Below are 27,688 nucleotides of genomic sequence, written 5' to 3'. Positions count from 1 at the left end.
CTTCCACCTGTTTCCTTTGAAGAGTTTGCACAATACAAAAACCTGTCGACTATTTGAGTCCAAGTTCCAAAACCAAGTACTACTTCTGGTTTGGTAGAGTTCATTGACGTATAAATAGAACCTATAGGATATAGTGTTTGAAGTATTTCTGTCTTTAATGTTTGAAGCTCTGTTTTGTCAGCTTTTTTATCATATAAATCTTGAGCAGTGAATTTAACATTGTTTTCATCCTCCATGACATAGACATTTCTACATCTAGTGTATTTCATCGTCGTTATGTCATCCTCCGATGTTAAACCTTGTGGAAAGTTAGGAGGTTTCCAATATAATGCATCCCCACCAGTTCCATCAACCGTTCCTTCAATATTTTCTATACCAACAGTTGCGAAGAAATCGTGTGTATGGTTCTTATCTGCCTTCTTTTCAAGGCTAACGTTTAAGTCTGTTATTTCAGAAGATGTATGTGTATGTCCAACGGCACTTTTCCTGTTTAAGGTTTCTTGTAAGTTTGTAATATTTGCAATGGTATGTGTATGTCCAACGTCACTTTTCCTGTTTAAGGTTTCTTGTAAGTTTGTAATATTTGCAATGGTATGTGTATGTCCAACGGCACTTTTCCTGTTTAAGGTTTCTTGTAAGTTTGTAATATTGCAATGGTATGTGTATGAGTCTTTTTAGAATATTCGTTTTCAGCTCTTGTCACTTCACTTGACATTTTATTGTCAACATATGTTTTGTCTGCTAGTTCAGGATGAGTATGTTTTTTTGTTGCATATGTTGCATCTGCTCTGTCATGTTTCTTCTTGAACTTTTTCAATGACATACTCTTTGTCAGCTTTGTTTCAACATCTGCTTTCAAAAGAAGTTCTTTTATAGGTTTCTCGTTTAAAGTTCCTTTTGTTGGATTTATACAGACAGTATGGTTCCTATTGTCTTGAAATAGAAACTCATCTGTCATTGGGTTTAATGTCAGTTTTAAGTTTCCTTCTTTCAATGACTCAGATATCTTAGAATAGTTTGAAAAGTTTGTTGTGTTCTTATTTAGAGCTTGTATAATGAGTTGTCGGTTGTGTTGTATTTCTCTCATAGACGCTGTTTCTTTCGACATTTTTATTCTAGATAAAATATGCTTTCAATAGAAAAAAAAATTCAAGAGTTGCTACAACTAAACCATTAGATGAACTTTTTACTAATGTCGGTCAAAAGTTTGAGACAGAGACCGTAAAGCATGAAGGCTATCGTTTTGACTACCCACTAAGATGGTTAAGAGACCCATCCGTCACAAAAGCTATTGGCTTTCGTAGAATGAAGTTCATTTCAGAAGCCATACATGGTTTCCCATTTACGGTCGGTTTTGAAGTTCGATACTATAACAAAGAAAAACGTGCGTATGAGAAATTTGTACAGGGAAAACTTTTACAAGTTAGTTTGCTTGTAAACTTAGAAACAACTCTTCAAGCTTTTCAAGAAAAAATAAACGATATCTATCTCGAATATGCAAAACAGTACAACATTGACGAAGGAGAGTACCATCTCGATATTATATATGACAGGAAAAATGCAACTGTTAAAATCAATAGAATAGAAGACCTTGGAGAAGACGTTTATATTTCTACAAAATATAACAACTTGGCATGGTATAGATTTTTGAGGATGTTAAATCAGCCTGCAGAATATCCAGTACACCCGAACTTTTATGAAGTCGAAAACCCTAATGGAACATATGAAAATGTTTTCGACCAAGATGCTATTATAGTTCATGCTTCATTTTCTGGTGCACAAAACTCTTTTTTATGCTTGGCAAATGACTTTTACGAAAAACCTACAAAGTTATACGAACCACCGAGTGGAAGTATTTCAGACTTTCAAGTATGGTTTACTACAGATGGAAGAAAGAGAATAATTCCATTATACCATGCGTTTTACTTAGAACTTAGTTTCATATACAACTACTATCGAAAGGTAAAAATATAATTTTTTAATACGGTTGAGGTGTTGGATTTGGTTGCCAACTAGACTGTGGTGCAGGTTCAGGCTGTTGTATAACAGGAGCTTGTTCTTCTGGTTCAGGGTCTTTAGGTATAATACCAACGAACTGACCTACTCTTTTACCAATATTTTTGACACCGTTCCAAATTCCTCTTCCGACAGATTTTATTCCATTCCATATACCTCTTCCAACATTTCGAAAGAAGTTTCCTATTCTTCCAAAGAAACCCATTTTACTATATGTAAAAATCTAATGTCCGCCTAGTCTTTTACGTTTCCTGTTGAGTTCCATAGCATTCTTTAACTGGAGCTCATACATTCTATTTCTCCTCTGGTAGAAAACATATTCCGGGTCAACTCCTGTGTTCGCGTCATCTGCATAGAGTTGTTTATATCCCACTTCAGGGTTTGTATAAAACTCTTTCCATCTCATATTTGCATACCATGGTGGCAAACCTAACGCAGCGTCATTTGACATGGCAGTTTGCATTTGTACATCTGTTGGCACTTGACCATAGTTTGCCATTGCAGTTTGTATTCTAACTTCATTTGGAATATTCTCTGGGTTTGGTTGTCCAGGTTGCTGTGCATTCGCTAAGTTCTGTGCGTCCATTTAATATTAGATAAAAATATCTCTTACGAGTACATATGCTGAACATTTGCAGGCATTGGTTCATCTTCATATTCTCTATATCTTTCTGCCACGTCAAATAAGTAAATGACACAATGGAAAAAACCTAAAACAAGTAGTCCTATTTCAAACCACATTTACTTACCAATAAAATTTCTTTGTTATGACACTTTCTCCGGTTTATAGGACCTCTCTCATATTCTATCTTGTCATATCTAAACTCATAGTCATGTATGTCCTCTAACCATCTCATAGCGGTTTCCAAACCACTTTTATCGGATGTAAAGTAAAAGCATGGATGGTTATATAAAACGTCTAAAGTTTCTAAAGAGTCTCTCAAAGTCCAGTCTACTTGGTATTGAAAATCCCATGTGTTATAGAACGGCGGGTCCACTATAAAGAAAACATTTTCCTTGTCTTTATATTTTTCATACAACTCTGTCCAATGACATCTCACAAACTCTATACCCTCAATATATTTTTCTATGTTCTTTTTGAAAACCTTTGTATAGTTAAGATATAAAACTTTTGACATAAGTGTTTCAATGTCATGAACTCTTATAGAACCACTATATAATAGTCTAGCAGATATACTATCCCAGTCTATATATTCTGCTTTTTTCAAAACCTCTCTTACAATATTTTTCTTATCTAATGGTATACTTTCCATCTTACCTATAGGTATCTTTTCTTTCAACTCACTCAATATTTTGTTAGTGTCTGGTATATGTTTGAGACGGTTCATATAGTTGTCGAAGTCATTGCATATAATCTTTGAGTCTGGGAATATTGTATGGCACAAATGGGATATATAGAAACTTCCACCGAACAAATCTACAAATGTTAGACCATTCGGTAGTTTCTTAAGTTCTCTCAATAGAATATCTTTACATCTACTCTTATTTCCAAAGAAGGGTAACGGTGGTTTTGTAAAATTCATTTATATATAATAATAAAAATGTTTTTTCCTGAAAAGTGACAGAAAAGTGACTGGGGCTAGAGGGCACGAAGTGCCTGGAAGCCCCACTACCTTTTTTTTTTTATATTTTATGAGTATTTCACTGATCATACATGGCAGATAAAACAGATTTCTAGCAATGATTATTTAATAGGAGCACTATTTCAAGATGTTCTTAATCCTTCCTCTGCCTTCCCTATATTTAAGGGAAGAGAGGCTACAGGTTTGCAAGCATTTGTTAAAATAGGTGATAATGAAATACCCATTAATAAACCTTATTATGACACAAAGAAACAAGTAGGTGATACAAATATATATCTTGTTACGAAATTGGAAGTTAAAGAAAATCGTTTAATATTCAAGTACACTTTCTCAAACGAGGATACTGATCCTAATGGTGATGGAATTAATTTTGAGTTTCTTAATTTATTTAGCTGCGGTTATCGCAATCCTGAACAAAAAAGCGAATGGAAACAAACAATAGAGCAGTTCGATGATAGAAAACTCTTTTATATATATACAAACATATGGGATCGTAGATTTAGAGGAGGTGCTGACACATTTATGGGTAGATTCATAATAGATTTGGATTCCAAGATTGGAGATTTTCAGCCATCGCACGTTTATATTGAATCAGCCCAAAATAAAGAATCCCTAACTTTAAGTCATAAATATCACGTAGATAGCCCTATTAAACATCAAGAAGAAGCATTATTTGCACCACAATGGTCATGGAGAGCTCGTGAAATATACCCAGGTGAAACTGTAGTTTATGGATTTCAATTTATACATAACAGGAATAGTATTTATATTGATGCTATCGAAAGAGATTTTGAAGTTAATAAAGGTGACCTTATTCACATTCCACTTTCATGCGACTTTTTAACACCAGGGAAGAAGTATTATTTATGGTACAGAACAGACACAAGTGATTTTCGTAAAGCAATAGTTCTTAATGGCGTGCCAGCGACAAAGGTGAAAGAAAATCTAACTTTCAGTTTCGAGCCACCTTTTAGAGCTGATATTTCAGATCCTATGCAATTTTACATAGCAATCCATGAAGAAGATACATATCTTCAATTCGAACCAAATATAAATCCAGGTCCAACTTCATATGGTCCTGATCAACTAAAATTCTCTGGCAATGTTTCAGTCAAAATAAAAGTTAAAGTTGCTCCAAAAATAACAGCTCCTACTCTTAGTACACCAGTAAGTTTCTATAGAGAATCAGGACATGGTACTTTATCAGATATAGCAATTGAAGGAGAAACACCATCTACACTTATAATATATGATGAAACACAAAATAAAGAGCTTAAGCGTATAGATATCCCCGATCTTTCAAGAACTAGCTACTCTAAAATCTTAGATCCTATCTCTATAGATATATCTGAATTAACTCATGGGACTCATAATGTTAAAATGACATTATATGAAAATGCAAATCCTTCGAATAATGCAACTCTCACGTTCCAGATCTATATTAAATTCAAAACAACTTTATCTAATTTTTCAGTAACTCCATTTGATCATACCATTAAAGGAACTCCGATTCAAATCAAAGGTAAAATCACAGACCTCGACCATGAAAATATAACAATCAATGCCAGGTTCGATAACAACGATCCAGCTACTACAACAGTTCAAATGGTTGGCAGTGAACCACAAGATTTCACTAAATATGCAAGTTCCAGAAAAAACCGCCTCAAAATATCAGATCACATTTTCTGCAGTTGGCAATGATAACATTCCAATTAATGACCTCGGTTCTATTGATTTCTGGATTGTTGACCCTCCATCAATAAGTATTGACGCACTAGAGAGAGATACATATGCCAACAATGAGATTGTCACACTTAATTATCATATAACAGATTCATCAAATAGTGGTGGAAATCTTACCTTTACAATTAAAGAAACACCAATTGTAATACCATACACTACAGACAAATATCAATCAAGCAAAACAATTAATGTTTCTGACTATGGATTAGAATATAGAGGTAGTCCGTATCATATTAAGGCTCATCTAATTAATGATTATCAAATAACTAATGAAGATTATACTACAGGGATAACAATTTCGATCAGAAACAAACCTGAAATAACAGATGTTGTTGCCAAGAAAGTTATATTAACAACAGAATCACAGACAATATTACTTAGATACAAAGATAAAGACAATGACAAGAAATTGAAATTTTACTATACAGTAAATGATGGAAATGATGCTACTGAGTTGAAACCGGCATCTGATCAAGAATCTAATGGAGGTGATGACCAAAGTATATCACTTCCACTTCCAGCATTTCCAAATCCAGGTAAATACAATTTAAAGTTCTATATTACATCAAGCAATGATTATTCTCATAAAGAAACAAATTCACATTCTGATGGTGAACCATTTGAAATTGAAAGCAAGAATCAACCAAATGTAAAGATATTTAAATTTGATCAACAAAGTTATAAGTATAACGATCAGGTTAATTTCATTTTTGAAGTTAAAGATAATACAAATGGAACTATATTTTATGATTTCGATGGAAATGTAGATCATATTGATTACACAATTATGCCAGAAAATAATGAAGCGCTTACTAAAAATGTCACAAAAACAATTACAATTGATAGGTCTAATATGAAATACAACAAAGGACACTCATATACTATTCAATTAATTAATGCAAGTGATATCAATCATATTGCTGCAAACTGCGAGCGTGCACAACAATCATTCCAAGTCAGAAATATACCATCAATTAAGTCTGTAAAAGTTCCACCATTAGTAACGAAAGATGGTGATAGTTAGTATACAAGTCTCGTGTATGGAGGCACTGCGTTCCTCCATACGCAATACTTGTGAATTTGACACTTTACAAAACCGTTAACGTATATTTTACAACACAAACACAAACACCAACTTAACCTTAAATATTTATAAAGCCGCCAACCACTTCACCTCACTACTGTAAAAAATAAACGTTCTCACTTACAAAAGTATTGCAACTCTTCCCATTGCTGTGCTTCACACAATAGTTCATATTCTTCAGTATCGCTGCTGTCGCTCCAATCGTCAGAGTCAAAGTCACTGTCAAAATAAATGTTAGTAAGTTTTGACAAAGCTAATGAAACACGCTTACCGTTTGTATCGTATGCTTGTATAAACTTTCCATTCTTCATTCCTTCATAAACGCTCAAACTAACTTTACCCTTTCTCCCTCGTATCTGATAGAATGTATTTTCACGAGGAACGAAGAACAAATTCTTGAACTCATGACCGTTGTAGTTTGTTATCTCAATAGTTTTCGTCATTTATATAAAAATAAAATAAAAATAAAATAAAAAATAAACTTAAAATTAATGATATCACCACCCTCACACGTATGAAAACATCCATTTAAATTTAGGTGAAGTGGTGAGATCTCACCTCTTTTTTCACCTGTTTTTTCACCCACTTGAATTCATTACTTTATAACTCTCTTCCTTTCTCCAACTCTTCTAACTTCTTCTTAAGTTCAGCAATGTTGTCCTCATGAAGTTTAATCTTTCTCAAAATTCCTTCTTTATCTAATGGTTGCTTTATCTTTCTAAACTGAACTCTACCATCTTTCATAGTATGAATGTAAAAACCTTCTGGAATAGTTCCTGATTTAAGGTATTCTACCAAAAACTTTTGTTTCATTGCTTCAGTGACTTTAGTCGTCATTTTACTCTAAGGTGAAGCTAGCACAGCGATAATGGATTTCATGACTTTTTAGTATTTCATGCAATCTTAACAGATAGCCTTACAAGTACTTCCAGTGTCCCTAGCTGTCCCTCCTTTTTATATAACTCCATGACATTTATAATCTCGCGAAACTTAACAGGTAGCATAACGGATTAAAATCAGATGAGGTTTTGAACCAAAATTTCTAAGCAACGTTGTCAAGGATTTTGAGGAACTAGGGACAGAGTGTGGCAAAGTCCAAGATTTAATTTATCTTCACCTGTTTCATCAACTATCTCATCTAATATGTCAATATTTTATTCATAACTCGTGGCAAACTCACTAACTTTCATTATTGTTCATCTGCATGCTTCATCTGATAGAAAGTATGACTTTCATTAATTCTGTGAGATAATGAAAACTACTAGGGACAGAGACCATGGCAAAGTTTATGACTTTCATTATTTCCAGAACTTAATGAAAACTACTAGGGACAGAGACCATGGCAAAGTTCATGACTTTCATTATTTCCAGAACTTAATGAAAACTACTAGGGACAGAGACCATGGCAAAGTTTATGATTTAATTTATTCTCTCACTAACAACAAACACAAACTCCAACACTAACATCAAGTACTAACTTCAGCACAAATGACAAACACTAACAACAAACACAAACTCCAACACTAACGACAAGTACTAACTTCAGCACAAATGACAAACACTAACAACAAACACAAACTCCAACACTAACGACAAAAATAAATGTCCTCACTTCTTAACAAAGTAATATGTGCTTCTTACACCACCATAGCTCAAACGTTTCTTTTCAAACATCGATTGAAACTTATTTTGAGCCATTGGCTTTAGTCTCTTTTTCTTCAAATACGCCAAGAAATCTTCTTCACATCTTTTCACTTCATAGCCTTCTTTAAACTCCTCCTTGTTAAGTTCTATGAAATCCTTTATCTCATTCTTTGTTGCAATGGCTTCTTCACGAACGACATCATGAACTATTTCATCACTGTTCTCATGTATGACCTCCTCACTGTTCTCATGAACTATTTCATCACTGTTCTCATGAACGACCTCCTTACTGTTCTCATGAACTATTTCATCACTGTTCTCATGTATGACCTCCTCACTGTTCTCATGAACTATTTCATCACTGTTCTCATGAACGACCTCCTTACTGTTCTCATGAACTATTTCATCACTGTTCTCATGTATGACCTCCTCACTGTTCTCATGAACTATTTCATCACTGTTCTCATGAACGACCTCCTTACTGTTCTCATGAACTATTTCATCACTGTTCTCATGTATGACCTCCTCACTGTTCTCATGAACTATTTCATCACTGTTCTCATGAACGACCTCCTTACTGTTCTCATGAACTATTTCATCACTGTTCTCATGTATGACCTCCTCACTGTTCTCATGAACTATTTCATCACTGTTCTCATGAACGACCTCCTTACTGTTCTCATGAACTATTTCATCACTGTTCTCATGTATGACCTCCTCATTGTTCTCATGAACTATTTCATCACTGTTCTCATGAACGACCTCCTTACTGTTCTCATGAACTATTTCATCACTGTTCTCATGTATGACCTCCTCACTGTCTTTCATAAGCGTTTCAAAGTCTCCTTTACTCATTACTTCAATCTCATGCTGTTCACAGTAGTACTTAAACTCACTGTATATGTCTTTGTTGTATGTTATATTGCTTCCCATGTACTCCATGAATTTTTCAATCACTTCCTCATAATTCACTGTTTCTTTCTTTCCACGACCTTCTAATATCATACTTGCTTCGTAAATATAACTTCTTGCAGAACCGTCTCGCTTTCTACTTCTTTTCACAAATTCTCTCATCTTGCCACCAAATACATTTGAACTACATGCAAAGAATTCATTGTCCTTCGCAAATTCTTTATATCTTCTGTAGCACTCTGTACAATTCCATCCGGATACAAACTTTTCATAGAACTCTCGTAAAACATTTGGTAAGGTGTTTTGTTCATTTCGATGAGTTCTTGTTTAGCCCTGGTGAATGGTATCTTCCTTACATCAAATTCACTTAAATCTTTCTTCATGAAGTACGTCAGTAAGTTTGAATAAAACTCTTCATTAAAGCTTTCAATGAGATTTGAGAAATATTCGTAATTTCCTTTGTATCTGCTGCTTACGTCAATGACAACAAATCTTCTGTCGTCTTTATCAATCTTTACTGAGTTGAAGTTGTTAGATATCATGATGATATTACAAACATTCTCTATCTTTCTTACTGGCTGACACTTCTGATTTAAGTCCAACTGAGTCTCTGTTACTATTGACTTTAGTGCGTCGTGGTTCATGACCTTAGACGTATCGCATGAGCTTAGTTCATTGCATACGACGAGCTTCATGTTCTCAATAGCAGCATTGAATCTACCAACCACATTCTCTATTGCCGTTATATTATTGTTGGCGTACTTGCTAATGAGCTCGCATAGAACATTACTAAGTACATTCTTACCAGTTCCTTGCTTTCCTATTAACAAAAGTACTGTTCCAGTCTTTCCACAAGGATTTTGAACGATGTAGGCGAACCAGTTCAAAACATACTCATAAAGCTCTTCATCCTCATTACATATGACATCGTGAACATGTTTCAAATATCCTTCAATAACGCTTTCATCTACTTCATTCAGTACCTCATACTCATATCCTCTGAAATAGCTGTAAATGTCATCTCTTTCGTCAAAGAATCTCATGCCTGACTTCATAAGATAGTTCTTGTTCTAACCCGCTTCATAAATCATCAGTGCGTTCACATCCTTCTCCTCAATACGTCCTACATAAACACTCTTCATGAGCTTATTGAATTCCTTGCTATCTATTGATACAAGTGTTGTTGTGTCTCGTATTCCATCATAATCTTTCACTAGATATGTCATACGTGCTCCGTCAATAACAACAACACATCTTCTTAAGTCATTTATAACACTAACTATGTCAATACCTTCTTCACTCATGTACTTATTTCTTCTCAAGTCCTTTAGTGTGAAAGTGTCTCTAAGTTCTATTTCAAGCAATTCATTTACACATCCTTTGCAATACTTCTCTATAAAATATTTCTGTCGTTCTTTACTAAGTTTCTTAACAGCTCTGAAGAACCATGTGTTTTGACTCAAACATCCTTCACAACTTCTCTCATTCATTCCTAGTTCTTTCATGTCATTATCTTCAACCTCTATGGTCTCATTGACTAAGGTCAAAGGGTTCTTAGTCATTGCTGGTCTTATCTGAAACAATGTTTGTGCAACAGGTTTAACTAGTTCAGCAACGTCCTTCCTTAATATGAATAGCTGTTTCCACTCATCTTTGCTAACAGTTCTTTCATAACCACTGACAGTAATGATTTCATTTGCTGACCTTAGACGCTTATGTTCTATCATTTGTATTGCTTTTGTGTAAGGCTTTCGTGAGCATAGGTTGTATATGTCATTCCTGCAATGTTCATTCATGCCAATAGTACTAAATCCTTTCTTTGCTGTTGAATGCATAATATCCATTAGTTCCTGTGTTCGTATTGCTGTCTCATAAAATACAACAAGACCTTTGTCATCTATGACGTACTTACCGAAAACATTGCTTATATTCTTTAACCATGAAATAACATCCTCATTCATGCTGTCAAACATGAAGTAAGGTCTTACATACTCTTCACTTATAAGATACTCCACAAAATACTTGTTAAGCTCTATGTCCTCGTGAGCGATTTCATTAGGTTTGATATTAGTTCCTTTTGTCATTGCTGTCATGTACTTCACTCTCATAGTTCCTTTCAATAGCGTAAAAGTACTTCATTGTTTCATAACTGCTCTAAATTCTGTTCAAAATTCGTACAACATAACTTTTAACATTAGTGAAAGAACATGAGCGAAACAACAACATCTAACATTACAGAAGAAGTCAATGACAATGCCGATGAAAACATTACAGAAGGAGCTAGTGAAAATATTGACGAGTTCAGTGAGGAAGAAGATATTGAGGACGCATTCTATTATTATACAGGTCTTAACTATCGAAAACTTCATATAAACTTTACAAAAACAGGTGCTGCTTATGTTTGTATGATAGATACAGAAAACAAGAGAGTAATTTTATGCATAAACAAATTCAAACGCTTGTACGGCTTCATGTAGGACAAACATTATTTTTCAACACTAACGCCAACACGTAGGACAAACATTCATGACTAACATTACTGTATAACATAAATGTTTTGTCATGATTTAATCGTAAATGTTTTGTCATGATTTCATCGTACATGTTTTGTCATGATTTCATCGTAAATGTTTTGTCATAGATTTCTTCATCGTAATGAGCGTAAATGTTTTGTCATAGATTTCTTCGTATATGTTTTGTCATGATTTAATCGTACATGTATTGTCATAGATTTCTTCATCGTAATGAGCGTATATGTTTTGTCATAGATTTCTTCGTATATGTTTTGTCATAGATTTCTTCGTATATGTTTTGTCATGATTTAATCGTATATGTTTTGTCATAGATTTCTTCATCGTAATGAACGTATATGTTTTGTCAAGACTTCTTCGTATATGTTTTGTCATGACTTCATCGTATATGTTTTGTCATGATTTCTTCATCGTAATGAGCGTATATGTTTTGTCATAGATTTCTTCGTAAATGTTTTGTCAAGACTTCTTCGTATATGTTTTGTCATGATTTAATCGTACATGTATTGTCATAGATTTCTTCATCGTAATGAGCGTAAATGTTTTGTCATGATTTTATCGTAAATGTTTTGTCATGACTTCTTCGTAAATGTTTTGTCATGACTTCATCGTATATGTTTTGTCATGATTTCATCGTATATGTTTTGTCATGATTTCATCGTATATGTTTTGTCAAACATGAACGTACATGTTTTGTCATGACTTCTTCATCGTATATGTTTTGTCATGATTTCTTCATCGTAAATGTTTTGTCATGACTTCTTCATCGTAATGAGTGTAAATGATCCAAAAATAATGTTTATGTTAGAATGTTAGATCTAACCTCATTTCTACTCTCATTTCTACCCTCATTGAATTTTCATGATTTCTTCATCGTAATGAGCGTATATGCTTTGTCATGATTTCATCGTAATGAGCGTATATGCTTTGTCAAACATGAGCGTAAATGTTTTGTCATGATTTCTTCATCGTAATGAGCGTAAATGATCCAAAAATAATGTTTAGGTGAAGTGGTGAGATCTCACCTCTTTTCTCACCTCTTTTCTCACCTCATTGAATTTTCATGATTTCTTCATCGTAATGAGTGTAAATGATCCAAAAATAATGTTTATGTTAGAATGTTAGATCTAACCTCATTTCTACTCTCATTTCTACCCTCATTGAATTTTCATGATTTCTTCATCGTAATGAGCGTATATGCTTTGTCATGATTTCATCGTAATGAGCGTATATGCTTTGTCAAACATGAGCGTAAATGATCCAAAAATAATGTTTAGGGTAGATGGTTAGATCTAACCTCATTTCTACCCTCATTTCTACCCTCATTTCTACCCTCATGAATTTTCATACGGAATCTCTTCGTAAATGATTTGTCATGATTTCTTCATCGTAATGAGCGTAAATGTTTTGTCGAAACTTCTTCGTAAATGATTTGTCGAAACTTCTTCATCGTAATGAGTGTATATGCTTTGTCATGATTTCTTCATCGTATATGCTTTGTCAAACATGAGCGTAAATGTTTTGTCATGATTTCTTCATCGTAATGAGTGTAAATGATCCAAAAATAATGTTTACGTTCATGTTTGACAACAACACAGGAGGAAGGCATTTATGAATTATTTTTGAAGAACTGAAGGTGTCACTACGTCACCATGTGTCACTCGGTTAATGAACTTCTCTGAAAAAATGAGACAACATGACATTTTGACAACAACACAGGAGGAAGGCATTTATGAATTATTTTTGAAGAACTGAAGGTGTCACTACGTCACCATGTGTCACTCGGTTAATGAACTTCTCTGAAAAAATGAGACAACATGACATTTTGACAACAACACAGGAAATAAATGTTTACGTAAATGATTTGTCAAGACTTCTTCGTATATGTTTTGTCATGACTTCATCGTATATGTTTTGTCATGATTTCTTCATCGTAATGAGTGTAAATGATCCAAAAATAATGTTTAGGTGAAGAGGTGAGATCTCACCCGTTTTTTCACCTCTTTTCTCACCTCATTGAATTTTCATGATTTCTTCATCGTAATGAGCGTAAATGTTTTGTCATGATTTCTTCGTAAATGATTTGTCATGATTTCATCGTAAATGTTTTGTCAAGACTTCTTCGTAAATGTTTTGTCATGACTTCTTCGTATATGCTTTGTCAAACATGAACGTACATGTTTTGTCATGACTTCATCGTATATGCTTTGTCAAACATGAACGTATATGCTTTGTCATGATTTCATCGTATATGCTTTGTCAAACATGAACGTATATGCTTTGTCATGATTTCAGCGTATATGCTTTGTCAAACATGAACGTAAATGATTTGTCATGATTTCATCGTAATGAGCGTAAATGTTTTGTCATGATTTCTTCATCGGAATGAGCGTACATGTTTTGTCAAGACTTCTTCATCGTAATGAGCGTACATGTTTTGTCATGACTTCATCGTATATGCTTTGTCAAACATGAGCGTAAATGTTTTGTCATGATTTCTTCATCGTAATGAGCGTAAATGATCCAAAAATAATGTTTAGGTGAAGAGGTGAGATCTCACCCGTTTTTTCACCTCTTTTCTCACCTCATTGAATTTTCATGACTTCTTCATCGTAATGAGCGTAAATGTTTTGTCATGATTGCTTACCTCGGAAAACCGGGGGAAGAGATTCCATTCGAAAATCGCAAGAATTTGGCTCCTGGTTTGAAATATTATTATGTTCATAGATTTCATCGTACATGTTTTGTCAAACATGAACGTATATGTTTTGTCAAACTTCATCGTATATGCTTTGTCATGATGATTTCATCGAAACTAAACGTATATGTTTTGTCGTGATTTCATCGTAAATGATTTGTCATGATTTTATCGTAAATGATTTGTCAAGATTTCATCGTAATGAGTGTAAATGAACCAAAAATAATGTTTACGTTCATGTTTGACAACAACACAGGAGGAAGGCAGTTATGAATTATTTTTGAAGAACTGAAGGTGTCACCAGGTCACCATGTGCTACCAGGTTAATTAACTTCTCTGAAAAAATGAGACAACATGACATTTTGACAACAACACAGGAAATAAACTTCTTCGTATATGCTTTGTCGAAACTTCATCGTATATGTTTTGTCATGATTTCATCGTATATGCTTTGTCATGATTTCATCGTAAATGATTTGTCAAACATGAACGTATATGCTTTGTCATGATTTCTTCATCGTAATGAGCGTATATGCTTTGTCATGATTTCATCGTATATGTTTTGTCATGATTTCTTCATCGTAATGAACGTATATGCTTTGTCATGATTTCTTCATCGTAATGAACGTATATGCTTTGTCATGATTTCATCGTATATGTTTTGTCATGATTTCATCGTAATGAACGTATATGCTTTGTCATGATTTCATCGTAAATGATTTGTCAAACATGAACGTAAATGATTTGTCGAAACTTCATCGTATATGTTTTGTCATGACTTCTTCGTATATGCTTTGTCATGATTTCTTCATCGTAATGAACGTTAATGACTTTGTCAAACATGAACGTAAATGATCCAAAAATAATGTTTAGGTGAAGTGGTGAGATCTAACACCTTTTCTCACCTCTTTTTCTCACCTCATGAATTTTCATACGGAATCTCTTCGTATATGTTTGTCATGATTTCTTCATCGTAATGAACGTATATGCTTTGTCATGATTTCATCGTAAATGATTTGTCAAACATGAACGTAAATGATTTGTCGAAACTTCATCGTATATGTTTTGTCATGACTTCTTCGTATATGCTTTGTCATGATTTCTTCATCGTAATGAACGTTAATGACTTTGTCAAACATGAACGTAAATGATCCAAAAATAATGTTTAGGTGAAGTGGTGAGATCTAACACCTTTTCTCACCTCTTTTCTCACCTCATGAATTTTCATACGGAATCTCTTCGTATATGTTTTGTCATGATTTCTTCATCGTAATGAACGTATATGCTTTGTCATGATTTCATCGTAAATGATTTGTCAAACATGAACGTAAATGATTTGTCGAAACTTCATCGTATATGTTTTGTCATGACTTCTTCGTATATGCTTTGTCATGATTTCTTCATCGTAATGAACGTTAATGACTTTGTCAAACATGAACGTAAATGATCCAAAAATAATGTTTAGGTGAATGGTGAGATCTAACACCTTTTCTCACCTCTTTTCTCACCTCATGAATTTTCATACGGAATCTCTTCGTATATTTGTCATGATTTCTTCATCGTAATGAACGTATATGCTTTGTCATGATTTCATCGTAAATGATTTGTCAAACATGAACGTAAATGATTTGTCGAAACTTCATCGTATATGTTTTGTCATGACTTCTTCGTATATGCTTTGTCATGATTTCTTCATCGTAATGAACGTTAATGACTTTGTCAAACATGAACGTAAATGATCCAAAAATAATGTTTAGGTGAAGTGGTGAGATCTAACACCTTTTCTCACCTCTTTTCTCACCTCATGAATTTTCATACGGAATCTCTTCGTATATGTTTTGTCATGATTTCTTCATCGTAATGAACGTATATGCTTTGTCATGATTTCATCGTAAATGATTGTCAAACATGAACGTAAATGATTTGTCGAAACTTCATCGTATATGTTTTGTCATGACTTCTTCGTATATGCTTTGTCATGATTTCTTCATCGTAATGAACGTTAATGACTTTGTCAAACATGAACGTAAATGATCCAAAAATAATGTTTAGGTGAAGTGGTGAGATCTCACCTCTTTTCTCACCTCTTTTCTCACCTCATGAATTTTCATACGGAATCTCTTCGTATATGTTTTGTCGTGATTTCTTCATCGTAATGAACGTATATGCTTTGTCAAACATGAACGTAAATGTTTTGTCATGATTTCATCGTAATGAGCGTAAATGATTTGTCGAAACTTCATCGTATATGTTTTGTCATGACTTCTTCGTATATGCTTTGTCATGATTTCTTCATCGTAATGAGCGTAAATGATCCAAAAATAATGTTTATGTTAGAATGTTAGATCTCACCTCTTTTCTCACCTCTTTTCTCACCTCATGAATTTTCATACGGAATCTCTTCGTATATGTTTTGTCATGATTTCTTCATCGTAATGAACGTATATGCTTTGTCAAACATGAACGTAAATGTTTTGTCATGATTTCATCGTAATGAGCGTAAATGATCCAAAAATAATGTTTATGTTAGAATGTTAGATCTAACACCTTTTCTAACATGTTTTCTAACATGGAGGATTTCATCTGATATACACATTCTTCCTTCATTTCATTCTATACACAATTTACATCATAGACGATTTAATAGATATAATACTTTACTGTTTCATCTGATATAAACATTCTTCCCTAAACATTATTTTAGGTAAAGTCCATCAAATATTTTTAGGATACTTTCACCAAATAATGTGTATATCAGATGAAATCCTCCATGTTAGAAAACATGTTAGAAAAGGTGTTAGATCTAACATTCTAACATAAACATTATTTTTGGATCATTTACGCTCATTACGATGAAATCATGACAAAACATTTACGTTCATGTTTGACAAAGCATATACGTTCATTACGATGAAGAAATCATGACAAAACATATACGAAGAGATTCCGTATGAAAATTCATGAGGTGAGAAAAGAGGTGAGAAAAGAGGTGAGATCTAACATTCTAACATAAACATTTTTGGATCATTTACGCTCATTACGATGAAGAAATCATGACAAAGCATATACGAAGAAGTCATGACAAAACATATACGATGAAGTTTCGACAAATCATTTACGCTCATTACGATGAAATCATGACAAAACATTTACGTTCATGTTTGACAAAGCATATACGTTCATTACGATGAAGAAATCATGACAAAACATATACGAAGAGATTCCGTATGAAAATTCATGAGGTGAGAAAAGAGGTGAGAAAAGAGGTGAGATCTCACCACTTCACCTAAACATTATTTTTGGATCATTTACGTTCATGTTTGACAAAGTCATTAACGTTCATTACGATGAAGAAATCATGACAAAGCATATACGAAGAAGTCATGACAAAACATATACGATGAAGTTTCGACAAATCATTTACGTTCATGTTTGACAAATCATTTACGATGAAATCATGACAAAGCATATACGTTCATTACGATGAAGAAATCATGACAAAACATATACGAAGAGATTCCGTATGAAAATTCATGAGGTGAGAAAAGAGGTGAGAAAAGGTGTTAGATCTCACCACTTCACCTAAACATTATTTTTGGATCATTTACGTTCATGTTTGACAAAGTCATTAACGTTCATTACGATGAAGAAATCATGACAAAGCATATACGAAGAAGTCATGACAAAACATATACGATGAAGTTTCGACAAATCATTTACGTTCATGTTTGACAAATCATTTACGATGAAATCATGACAAAGCATATACGTTCATTACGATGAAGAAATCATGACAAAACATATACGAAGAGATTCCGTATGAAAATTCATGAGGTGAGAAAAGAGGTGAGAAAAGGTGTTAGATCTCACCACTTCACCTAAACATTATTTTTGGATCATTTACGTTCATGTTTGACAAAGTCATTAACGTTCATTACGATGAAGAAATCATGACAAAGCATATACGAAGAAGTCATGACAAAACATATACGATGAAGTTTCGACAAATCATTTACGTTCATGTTTGACAAATCATTTACGATGAAATCATGACAAAGCATATACGTTCATTACGATGAAATCATGACAAAACATATACGAAGAGATTCCGTATGAAAATTCATGAGGTGAGAAAAGAGGTGAGAAAAGAGGTGAGATCTCACCACTTCACCTAAACATTATTTTTGGATCATTTACGTTCATGTTTGACAAAGTCATTAACGTTCATTACGATGAAGAAATCATGACAAAGCATATACGAAGAAGTCATGACAAAACATATACGATGAAGTTTCGACAAATCATTTACGTTCATGTTTGACAAATCATTTACGATGAAATCATGACAAAGCATATACGTTCATTACGATGAAATCATGACAAAACATATACGATGAAATCATGACAAAGCATATACGTTCATTACGATGAAGAAATCATGACAAAGCATATACGTTCATTACGATGAAGAAATCATGACAAAACATATACGATGAAATCATGACAAAGCATATACGCTCATTACGATGAAGAAATCATGACAAAGCATATACGTTCATGTTTGACAAATCATTTACGATGAAATCATGACAAAGCATATACGATGAAATCATGACAAAACATATACGATGAAGTTTCGACAAAGCATATACGAAGAAGTTTATTTCCTGTGTTGTTGTCAAAATGTCATGTTGTCTCATTTTTTCAGAGAAGTTAATTAACCTGGTAGCACATGGTGACCTGGTGACACCCTCAGTTCTTCAAAAATAATTCATAACTGCCTTCCTCCTGTGTTGTTGTCAAACATGAACGAAAACATTATTTTTGGTTCATTTACACTCATTACGATGAAATCTTGACAAATCATTTACGATAAAATCATGACAAATCATTTACGATGAAATCACGACAAAACATATACGTTTAGTTTCGATGAAATCATCATGACAAAGCATATACGAAAGTTTGACAAAACATATACGTTCATGTTTGACAAAACATGTACGATGAAATCTATGAACATAATAATATTTCAAACCAGGAGCCAAATTCTTGCGATTTTCGAATGGAATCTCTTCCCCCGGTTTTCCGAGGTAAGCAATCATGACAAAACATTTACGCTCATTACGATGAAGAAGTCATGAAAATTCAATGAGTGAGAAAAGAGGTGAAAAAACGGGTGAGATCTCACCTCTTCACCTAAACATTATTTTTGGATCATTTACGCTCATTACGATGAAGAAATCATGACAAAACATTTACGCTCATGTTGACAAAGCATATACGATGAAGTCATGACAAAACATGTACGCTCATTACGATGAAGAAGTCTTGACAAAACATTTACGCTCATTCCGATGAAGAAATCATGACAAAACATTTACGCTCATTACGATGAAATCATGACAAATCATTTACGTTCATGTTTGACAAAGCATATACGCTGAAATCATGACAAAGCATATACGTTCATGTTTGACAAAGCATATACGATGAAATCATGACAAAGCATATACGTTCATGTTTGACAAAGCATATACGATGAAGTCATGACAAAACATGTACGTTCATGTTTGACAAAGCATATACGAAGAAGTCAAGACAAAACATTTACGATAAAATCATGACAAAACATTTACGCTCATTACGATGAAGAAATCTATGACAATACATGTACGATTAAATCATGACAAAACATATACGAAGAAGTCTTGACAAAACATTTACGAAGAAATCTATGACAAAACATATACGCTCATTACGATGAAGAAATCTATGACAATACATGTACGATTAAATCATGACAAAACATATACGAAGAAGTCTTGACAAAACATATACGTTCATTACGATGAAGAAATCTATGACAAAACATATACGATTAAATCATGACAAAACATATACGAAGAAATCTATGACAAAACATATACGAAGAAATCTATGACAAAACATATACGCTCATTACGATGAAGAAATCTATGACAATACATGTACGATTAAATCATGACAAAACATATACGAAGAAATCTATGACAAAACATTTACGCTCATTACGATGAAGAAATCTATGACAAAACATTTACGATGAAATCATGACAAAACATGTACGATGAAATCATGACAAAACATTTACGATTAAATCATGACAAAACATTTATGTTATACAGTAATGTTAGTCATGAATGTTTGTCCTACGTGTTGGCGTTAGTGTTGAAAATAATGTTTGTCCTACATGAAGCCGTACAAGCGTTTGAATTTGTTTATGCATAAAATTACTCTCTTGTTTTCTGTATCTATCATACAAACATAAGCAGCACCTGTTTTTGTAAAGTTTATATGAAGTTTTCGATAGTTAAGACCTGTATAATAATAGAATGCGTCCTCAATATCTTCTTCCTCACTGAACTCGTCAATATTTTCACTAGCTCCTTCTGTAATGTTTTCATCGGCATTGTCATTGACTTCTTCTGTAATGTTAGATGTTGTTGTTTCGCTCATGTTCTTTCACTAATGTTAAAAGTTATGTTGTACGAATTTTGAACAGAATTTAGAGCAGTTATGAAACAATGAAGTACTTTTACGCTATTGAAAGGAACTATGAGAGTGAAGTACATGACAGCAATGACAAAAGGAACTAATATCAAACCTAATGAAATCGCTCACGAGGACATAGAGCTTAACAAGTATTTTGTGGAGTATCTTATAAGTGAAGAGTATGTAAGACCTTACTTCATGTTTGACAGCATGAATGAGGATGTTATTTCATGGTTAAAGAATATAAGCAATGTTTTCGGTAAGTACGTCATAGATGACAAAGGTCTTGTTGTATTTTATGAGACAGCAATACGAACACAGGAACTAATGGATATTATGCATTCAACAGCAAAGAAAGGATTTAGTACTATTGGCATGAATGAACATTGCAGGAATGACATATACAACCTATGCTCACGAAAGCCTTACACAAAAGCAATACAAATGATAGAACATAAGCGTCTAAGGTCAGCAAATGAAATCATTACTGTCAGTGGTTATGAAAGAACTGTTAGCAAAGATGAGTGGAAACAGCTATTCATATTAAGGAAGGACGTTGCTGAACTAGTTAAACCTGTTGCACAAACATTGTTTCAGATAAGACCAGCAATGACTAAGAACCCTTTGACCTTAGTCAATGAGACCATAGAGGTTGAAGATAATGACATGAAAGAACTAGGAATGAATGAGAGAAGTTGTGAAGGATGTTTGAGTCAAAACACATGGTTCTTCAGAGCTGTTAAGAAACTTAGTAAAGAACGACAGAAATATTTTATAGAGAAGTATTGCAAAGGATGTGTAAATGAATTGCTTGAAATAGAACTTAGAGACACTTTCACACTAAAGGACTTGAGAAGAAATAAGTACATGAGTGAAGAAGGTATTGACATAGTTAGTGTTATAAATGACTTAAGAAGATGTGTTGTTGTTATTGACGGAGCACGTATGACATATCTAGTGAAAGATTATGATGGAATACGAGACACAACAACACTTGTATCAATAGATAGCAAGGAATTCAATAAGCTCATGAAGAGTGTTTATGTAGGACGTATTGAGGAGAAGGATGTGAACGCACTGATGATTTATGAAGCGGGTCAGAACAAGAACTATCTTATGAAGTCAGGCATGAGATTCTTTGACGAAAGAGATGACATTTACAGCTATTTCAGAGGATATGAGTATGAGGTACTGAATGAAGTAGATGAAAGCGTTATTGAAGGATATTTGAAACATGTTCACGATGTCATATGTAATGAGGATGAAGAGCTTTATGAGTATGTTTTGAACTGGTTCGCCTACATCGTTCAAAATCCTTGTGGAAAGACTGGAACAGTACTTTTGTTAATAGGAAAGCAAGGAACTGGTAAGAATGTACTTAGTAATGTTCTATGCGAGCTCATTAGCAAGTACGCCAACAATAATATAACGGCAATAGAGAATGTGGTTGGTAGATTCAATGCTGCTATTGAGAACATGAAGCTCGTCGTATGCAATGAACTAAGCTCATGCGATACGTCTAAGGTCATGAACCACGACGCACTAAAGTCAATAGTAACAGAGACTCAGTTGGACTTAAATCAGAAGTGTCAGCCAGTAAGAAAGATAGAGAATGTTTGTAATATCATCATGATATCTAACAACTTCAACTCAGTAAAGATTGATAAAGACGACAGAAGATTTGTTGTCATTGACGTAAGCAGCAGATACAAAGGAAATTACGAATATTTCTCAAATCTCATTGAAAGCTTTAATGAAGAGTTTTATTCAAACTTACTGACGTACTTCATGAAGAAAGATTTAAGTGAATTTGATGTAAGGAAGATACCATTCACCAGGGCTAAACAAGAACTCATCGAAATGAACAAAACACCTTACCAAATGTTTTACGAGGAGTTCTATGAAAAGTTTGTATCCGGATGGAATTGTACAGAGTGCTACAGAAGATATAAAGAATTTGCGAAGGACAATGAATTCTTTGCATGTAGTTCAAATGTATTTGGTGGCAAGATGAGAGAATTTGTGAAAAGAAGTAGAAAGCGAGACGGTTCTGCAAGAAGTTATATTTACGAAGCAAGTATGATATTAGAAGGTCGTGGAAAGAAAGAAACAGTGAATTATGAGGAAGTGATTGAAAAATTCATGGAGTACATGGGAAGCAATATAACATACAACAAAGACATATACAGTGAGTTTAAGTACTACTGTGAACAGCATGAGATTGAAGTAATGAGTAAAGGAGACTTTGAAACGCTTATGAAAGACAGTGAGGAGGTCATACATGAGAACAGTGATGAAATAGTTCATGAGAACAGTAAGGAGGTCGTTCATGAGAACAGTGATGAAATAGTTCATGAGAACAGTGAGGAGGTCATACATGAGAACAGTGATGAAATAGTTCATGAGAACAGTAAGGAGGTCGTTCATGAGAACAGTGATGAAATAGTTCATGAGAACAGTGAGGAGGTCATACATGAGAACAGTGATGAAATAGTTCATGAGAACAGTAAGGAGGTCGTTCATGAGAACAGTGATGAAATAGTTCATGAGAACAGTGAGGAGGTCATACATGAGAACAGTGATGAAATAGTTCATGAGAACAGTAAGGAGGTCGTTCATGAGAACAGTGATGAAATAGTTCATGAGAACAGTGAGGAGGTCATACATGAGAACAGTGATGAAATAGTTCATGAGAACAGTAAGGAGGTCGTTCATGAGAACAGTGATGAAATAGTTCATGAGAACAGTGAGGAGGTCATACATGAGAACAGTGATGAAATAGTTCATGATGTCGTTCGTGAAGAAGCCATTGCAACAAAGAATGAGATAAAGGATTTCATAGAACTTAACAAGGAGGAGTTTAAAGAAGGCTATGAAGTGAAAAGATGTGAAGAAGATTTCTTGGCGTATTTGAAGAAAAAGAGACTAAAGCCAATGGCTCAAAATAAGTTTCAATCGATGTTTGAAAAGAAACGTTTGAGCTATGGTGGTGTAAGAAGCACATATTACTTTGTTAAGAAGTGAGGACATTTATTTTTGTCGTTAGTGTTGGAGTTTGTGTTTGTTGTTAGTGTTTGTCATTTGTGCTGAAGTTAGTACTTGTCGTTAGTGTTGGAGTTTGTGTTTGTTGTTAGTGTTTGTCATTTGTGCTGAAGTTAGTACTTGATGTTAGTGTTGGAGTTTGTGTTTGTTGTTAGTGAGAGAATAAATTAAATCATAAACTTTGCCATGGTCTCTGTCCCTAGTAGTTTTCATTAAGTTCTGGAAATAATGAAAGTCATGAACTTTGCCATGGTCTCTGTCCCTAGTAGTTTTCATTAAGTTCTGGAAATAATGAAAGTCATAAACTTTGCCATGGTCTCTGTCCCTAGTAGTTTTCATTATCTCACAGAATTAATGAAAGTCATACTTTCTATCAGATGAAGCATGCAGATGAACAATAATGAAAGTTAGTGAGTTTGCCACGAGTTATGAATAAAATATTGACATATTAGATGAGATAGTTGATGAAACAGGTGAAGATAAATTAAATCTTGGACTTTGCCACACTCTGTCCCTAGTTCCTCAAAATCCTTGACAACGTTGCTTAGAAATTTTGGTTCAAAACCTCATCTGATTTTAATCCGTTATGCTACCTGTTAAGTTTCGCGAGATTATAAATGTCATGGAGTTATATAAAAAGGAGGGACAGCTAGGGACACTGGAAGTACTTGTAAGGCTATCTGTTAAGATTGCATGAAATACTAAAAAGTCATGAAATCCATTATCGCTGTGCTAGCTTCACCTTAGAGTAAAATGACGACTAAAGTCACTGAAGCAATGAAACAAAAGTTTTTGGTAGAATACCTTAAATCAGGAACTATTCCAGAAGGTTTTTACATTCATACTATGAAAGATGGTAGAGTTCAGTTTAGAAAGATAAAGCAACCATTAGATAAAGAAGGAATTTTGAGAAAGATTAAACTTCATGAGGACAACATTGCTGAACTTAAGAAGAAGTTAGAAGAGTTGGAGAAAGGAAGAGAGTTATAAAGTAATGAATTCAAGTGGGTGAAAAAACAGGTGAAAAAAGAGGTGAGATCTCACCACTTCACCTAAATTTAAATGGATGTTTTCATACGTGTGAGGGTGGTGATATCATTAATTTTAAGTTTATTTTTTATTTTATTTTTATTTTATTTTTATATAAATGACGAAAACTATTGAGATAACAAACTACAACGGTCATGAGTTCAAGAATTTGTTCTTCGTTCCTCGTGAAAATACATTCTATCAGATACGAGGGAGAAAGGGTAAAGTTAGTTTGAGCGTTTATGAAGGAATGAAGAATGGAAAGTTTATACAAGCATACGATACAAACGGTAAGCGTGTTTCATTAGCTTTGTCAAAACTTACTAACATTTATTTTGACAGTGACTTTGACTCTGACGATTGGAGCGACAGCAGCGATACTGAAGAATATGAACTATTGTGTGAAGCACAGCAATGGGAAGAGTTGCAATACTTTTGTAAGTGAGAACGTTTATTTTTTACAGTAGTGAGGTGAAGTGGTTGGCGGCTTTATAAATATTTAAGGTTAAGTTGGTGTTTGTGTTTGTGTTGTAAAATATACGTTAACGGTTTTGTAAAGTGTCAAATTCACAAGTATTGCGTATGGAGGAACGCAGTGCCTCCATACACGAGACTTGTATACTAACTGTGATATAGAGGTTAATATATCATTTGTTGATTATGATGCAGAAAAACCTCTTGTTGTCTTCATTAGTCAATCAAGAGAACAGATCGAATATAGCAGTGGTAAGAAAATGGATGACACTATTCCTTCTTCAGGTGTAGATTCAGAGCAAACCAAAACATACAAATTCCCTTTCCATACAAATGATGGACTTAAAGATATCCCAATCAAAGTTTGGATTGCTGATAATGAGAGACGTGATTTAAGGACCGGCCCATTGGAAACTTCTTTCAACTTTTCTGCACCTCCCAAAATTGATCCAGATTTCAATGCTGTCCTAGATAGAACTTATAAACTCGGAGATCCAATTGAAATAAATACAACTATTACAGATGAAACATTTGGTAATATCAAATTCTTTATTGATGGTAAAGAGCAGAATGATAAACAGCCATACACTGTTGAATCAAATGGTAAAGTAACATTAAAGCTCAGTTTGACACTACCAAATGATATTAAATATAACTCACATAATTTAACAATCCAAGCATATGATGAATATAATACTTATTCAGCTGTATCAAAGCCATTTGAATTCTACATCAGGAATCAACCAGAAATTGGTGAACTTACAGTAAGCAACGACACAGTTGAATTTGATGATCAAGTGATTTATGTAACAGGTTCCTTCACAGACAAAGATAATGGAAAACAACTCACATTCTATCAGCACATTGAAGGAAGAACAGAAATCCACGATATTGCTCTTGAACCAATTAAGCATTCTAATGGAGGAGATAATCAGCAACTTAATTTCACAATTAAGAACCTTCCATTATTAGAAACAGGCGAATACACTATCTATATTTGGGCCAATGATGGTGAAAAAAAGAGATATAGGGTGTCCAAAGGTGTGTTTAGCACAAACCTGAATACTGTGAATAGAAATAAACAAGTTACATATATATAAAGTTTATTTAAATATAATCACCATTGGATTCAATCACGCGTTCGCAGCGATCGATCCAGGCTTGAAAGACACGCTTTAAATCATCATGAGAAAATTGCTCAAATTGCTCTCTTACAAAATTTTCAAGATCATCTGGACTCGCGAATTCGCGTCCTTCAGCTCTCTTTTTTAGCGTGCCGAATAAATAAAAGTCAGAGGGTGCAATATCAGGTGAATAAATTGGGTTTGGAACAACTTTGACATTGTTTTCCACCAAGTAATTCATTACCTTATGACTTTTGTGAACTCTTGAATTATCAAAATGAATTGCAAACTTTTGTTTTTGTTGTTTGGATTTCTCAAACTCATCAGAATTGATAATTTGAGTAAGAACATTGTCAATTAGATACTGAGCATTCATCGTATTAGGTTTTTGAAGAATATCAATTGCGATGATGCCATTCACGCCCCAAAAAACCGACAACATAATCATTGGTGTGTCAATTTTTTTCTTCGGGAATGTTTGCGGATTTTCATCCTTCGGGATCCACATGATTTTGGCTTCTGTTGCATATTGAAACCAAGACTCGTCCCCTGTTACTAAAAAGCGAAACTTCTTGGATTGATACGCACCCAATATAGAGAGGAGCTCTTTCGAAGATTGGACTCTAGATTTTTTTTGAACTGAATTAAGGTTGTGCGGAACCCAACGTGTATACGCTAGTTTGTAGTTCAAATAATTGTGCATATAATAACTGACTGTTGTACGTGGTATCTTTGTCATCTCCTCTATCCTTCTGAGTGATGCTCTTGGGTCTTCATCTAGCGCTTGAAGAATTGCTTTGATTTTTCTTTGATCCGGCGATTTTTTGTCAATTTTTATGATGGGCGCCTTTTTGTTCATGAAGTGATACATCCTAACATGATACGTTACAGTGGAATAGCTAGGAGCATCCATACCGAAGCATTTTACCAATGTCTCGTAGATTTTTTTACAGTCTTTGCATTTTTTTGCAAGAGCGAGGATGTTTTCTTTATGATTCATTAAAAAAATGAAAAAAATCCCGCCAAAATTTCCCGCGAAACCGCCTCTTGTCTCAAAATTCATTTTATATCCCGGCATGGCGCCAAAATACAACATACTCATCATATACATATATTCATATTTTTTATTATATATTTATAATCAGCATATATCTCCTTTAATAGTCTCATATAGAGCGCTGTGCTAAACGCACCTTTGGACACCCTATATTCTACATCAAATAGAAAATCGGTTCATATCAGAAATATCAATA

The 27,688-nt window shown here is 33.9% G+C and overlaps 11 protein-coding genes across 11 annotated transcripts, besides 4 other annotated features; 5 read left to right on the top strand and 6 right to left on the bottom strand.

Moving 5' to 3' along the window:
- Window positions 1–859: part of a mobile genetic element that runs on past the window's edge.
- A 1,119-nt stretch (window positions 860–1,978) lies between these two features.
- Window positions 1,979–2,221, bottom strand: TVAGG3_0937450 (serine threonine-protein phosphatase family; the record flags this gene model as incomplete). The annotated part of the gene is made up of 1 exon (XM_051252792.1): window positions 1,979–2,221. The coding sequence occupies one exon, from the start codon at window positions 2,219–2,221 to the stop codon at window positions 1,979–1,981; it is 243 nt and encodes an 80-aa protein (XP_051078366.1).
- An 18-nt stretch (window positions 2,222–2,239) lies between these two features.
- On the bottom strand, window positions 2,240–2,515 carry TVAGG3_0937440 (uncharacterized protein; the record flags this gene model as incomplete). The annotated part of the gene is made up of 1 exon (XM_001329368.1): window positions 2,240–2,515. One exon carries the CDS (start codon window positions 2,513–2,515, stop codon window positions 2,240–2,242), a length of 276 nt encoding a protein of 91 aa, XP_001329403.1.
- A 2,666-nt stretch (window positions 2,516–5,181) lies between these two features.
- Window positions 5,182–6,387, top strand: TVAGG3_0937430 (uncharacterized protein; the record flags this gene model as incomplete). Its single annotated transcript, XM_001329369.1, has 1 exon — window positions 5,182–6,387. One exon carries the CDS (start codon window positions 5,182–5,184, stop codon window positions 6,385–6,387), a length of 1,206 nt encoding a protein of 401 aa, XP_001329404.1.
- Window positions 6,388–6,563: 176 nt separating this feature from the next.
- Window positions 6,564–6,890, bottom strand: TVAGG3_0937420 (uncharacterized protein; the record flags this gene model as incomplete). The annotated part of the gene is made up of 1 exon (XM_051252791.1): window positions 6,564–6,890. One exon carries the CDS (start codon window positions 6,888–6,890, stop codon window positions 6,564–6,566), a length of 327 nt encoding a protein of 108 aa, XP_051078365.1.
- Window positions 6,891–7,047: 157 nt separating this feature from the next.
- On the bottom strand, window positions 7,048–7,284 carry TVAGG3_0937410 (uncharacterized protein; the record flags this gene model as incomplete). The annotated part of the gene is made up of 1 exon (XM_051252790.1): window positions 7,048–7,284. The coding sequence occupies one exon, from the start codon at window positions 7,282–7,284 to the stop codon at window positions 7,048–7,050; it is 237 nt and encodes a 78-aa protein (XP_051078364.1).
- A 1,785-nt stretch (window positions 7,285–9,069) lies between these two features.
- Window positions 9,070–10,589: a mobile genetic element.
- A 621-nt stretch (window positions 10,590–11,210) lies between these two features.
- Window positions 11,211–11,480, top strand: TVAGG3_0937390 (uncharacterized protein; the record flags this gene model as incomplete). The annotated part of the gene is made up of 1 exon (XM_051252789.1): window positions 11,211–11,480. One exon carries the CDS (start codon window positions 11,211–11,213, stop codon window positions 11,478–11,480), a length of 270 nt encoding a protein of 89 aa, XP_051078363.1.
- Window positions 11,481–20,460: 8,980 nt separating this feature from the next.
- Window positions 20,461–20,730, bottom strand: TVAGG3_0937380 (uncharacterized protein; the record flags this gene model as incomplete). The annotated part of the gene is made up of 1 exon (XM_051252788.1): window positions 20,461–20,730. One exon carries the CDS (start codon window positions 20,728–20,730, stop codon window positions 20,461–20,463), a length of 270 nt encoding a protein of 89 aa, XP_051078362.1.
- Window positions 20,731–21,351: 621 nt separating this feature from the next.
- Window positions 21,352–22,872: a mobile genetic element.
- On the top strand, window positions 21,883–22,746 carry TVAGG3_0937370 (uncharacterized protein; the record flags this gene model as incomplete). The annotated part of the gene is made up of 1 exon (XM_051252787.1): window positions 21,883–22,746. A coding segment is annotated over one exon (864 nt), but the record flags the coding sequence as incomplete, so codon positions are not given.
- A 1,689-nt stretch (window positions 22,873–24,561) lies between the features above and the next one.
- Window positions 24,562–24,798, top strand: TVAGG3_0937350 (uncharacterized protein; the record flags this gene model as incomplete). Its single annotated transcript, XM_001293645.2, has 1 exon — window positions 24,562–24,798. One exon carries the CDS (start codon window positions 24,562–24,564, stop codon window positions 24,796–24,798), a length of 237 nt encoding a protein of 78 aa, XP_001293646.2.
- Window positions 24,799–24,955: 157 nt separating this feature from the next.
- On the top strand, window positions 24,956–25,282 carry TVAGG3_0937340 (uncharacterized protein; the record flags this gene model as incomplete). Its single annotated transcript, XM_001285082.2, has 1 exon — window positions 24,956–25,282. The coding sequence occupies one exon, from the start codon at window positions 24,956–24,958 to the stop codon at window positions 25,280–25,282; it is 327 nt and encodes a 108-aa protein (XP_001285083.1).
- Window positions 25,283–26,338: 1,056 nt separating this feature from the next.
- Window positions 26,339–27,642: a mobile genetic element.
- Window positions 26,419–27,546, bottom strand: TVAGG3_0937330 (Mariner transposase; the record flags this gene model as incomplete). The annotated part of the gene is made up of 1 exon (XM_051252786.1): window positions 26,419–27,546. The coding sequence occupies one exon, from the start codon at window positions 27,544–27,546 to the stop codon at window positions 26,419–26,421; it is 1,128 nt and encodes a 375-aa protein (XP_051078360.1).
- Window positions 27,643–27,688: the final 46 nt, after the last annotated feature.

Source organism: Trichomonas vaginalis, chromosome I (genome assembly GCF_026262505.1).
Source record: "Trichomonas vaginalis G3 chromosome I, whole genome shotgun sequence".
In the NCBI taxonomy this organism is placed as follows: Eukaryota; Parabasalia; order Trichomonadida; family Trichomonadidae; genus Trichomonas; species Trichomonas vaginalis.
The sequence above is the reverse complement of the archived record's forward strand: the minus strand, read 5'-3'. Positions and strand labels throughout refer to the sequence as shown.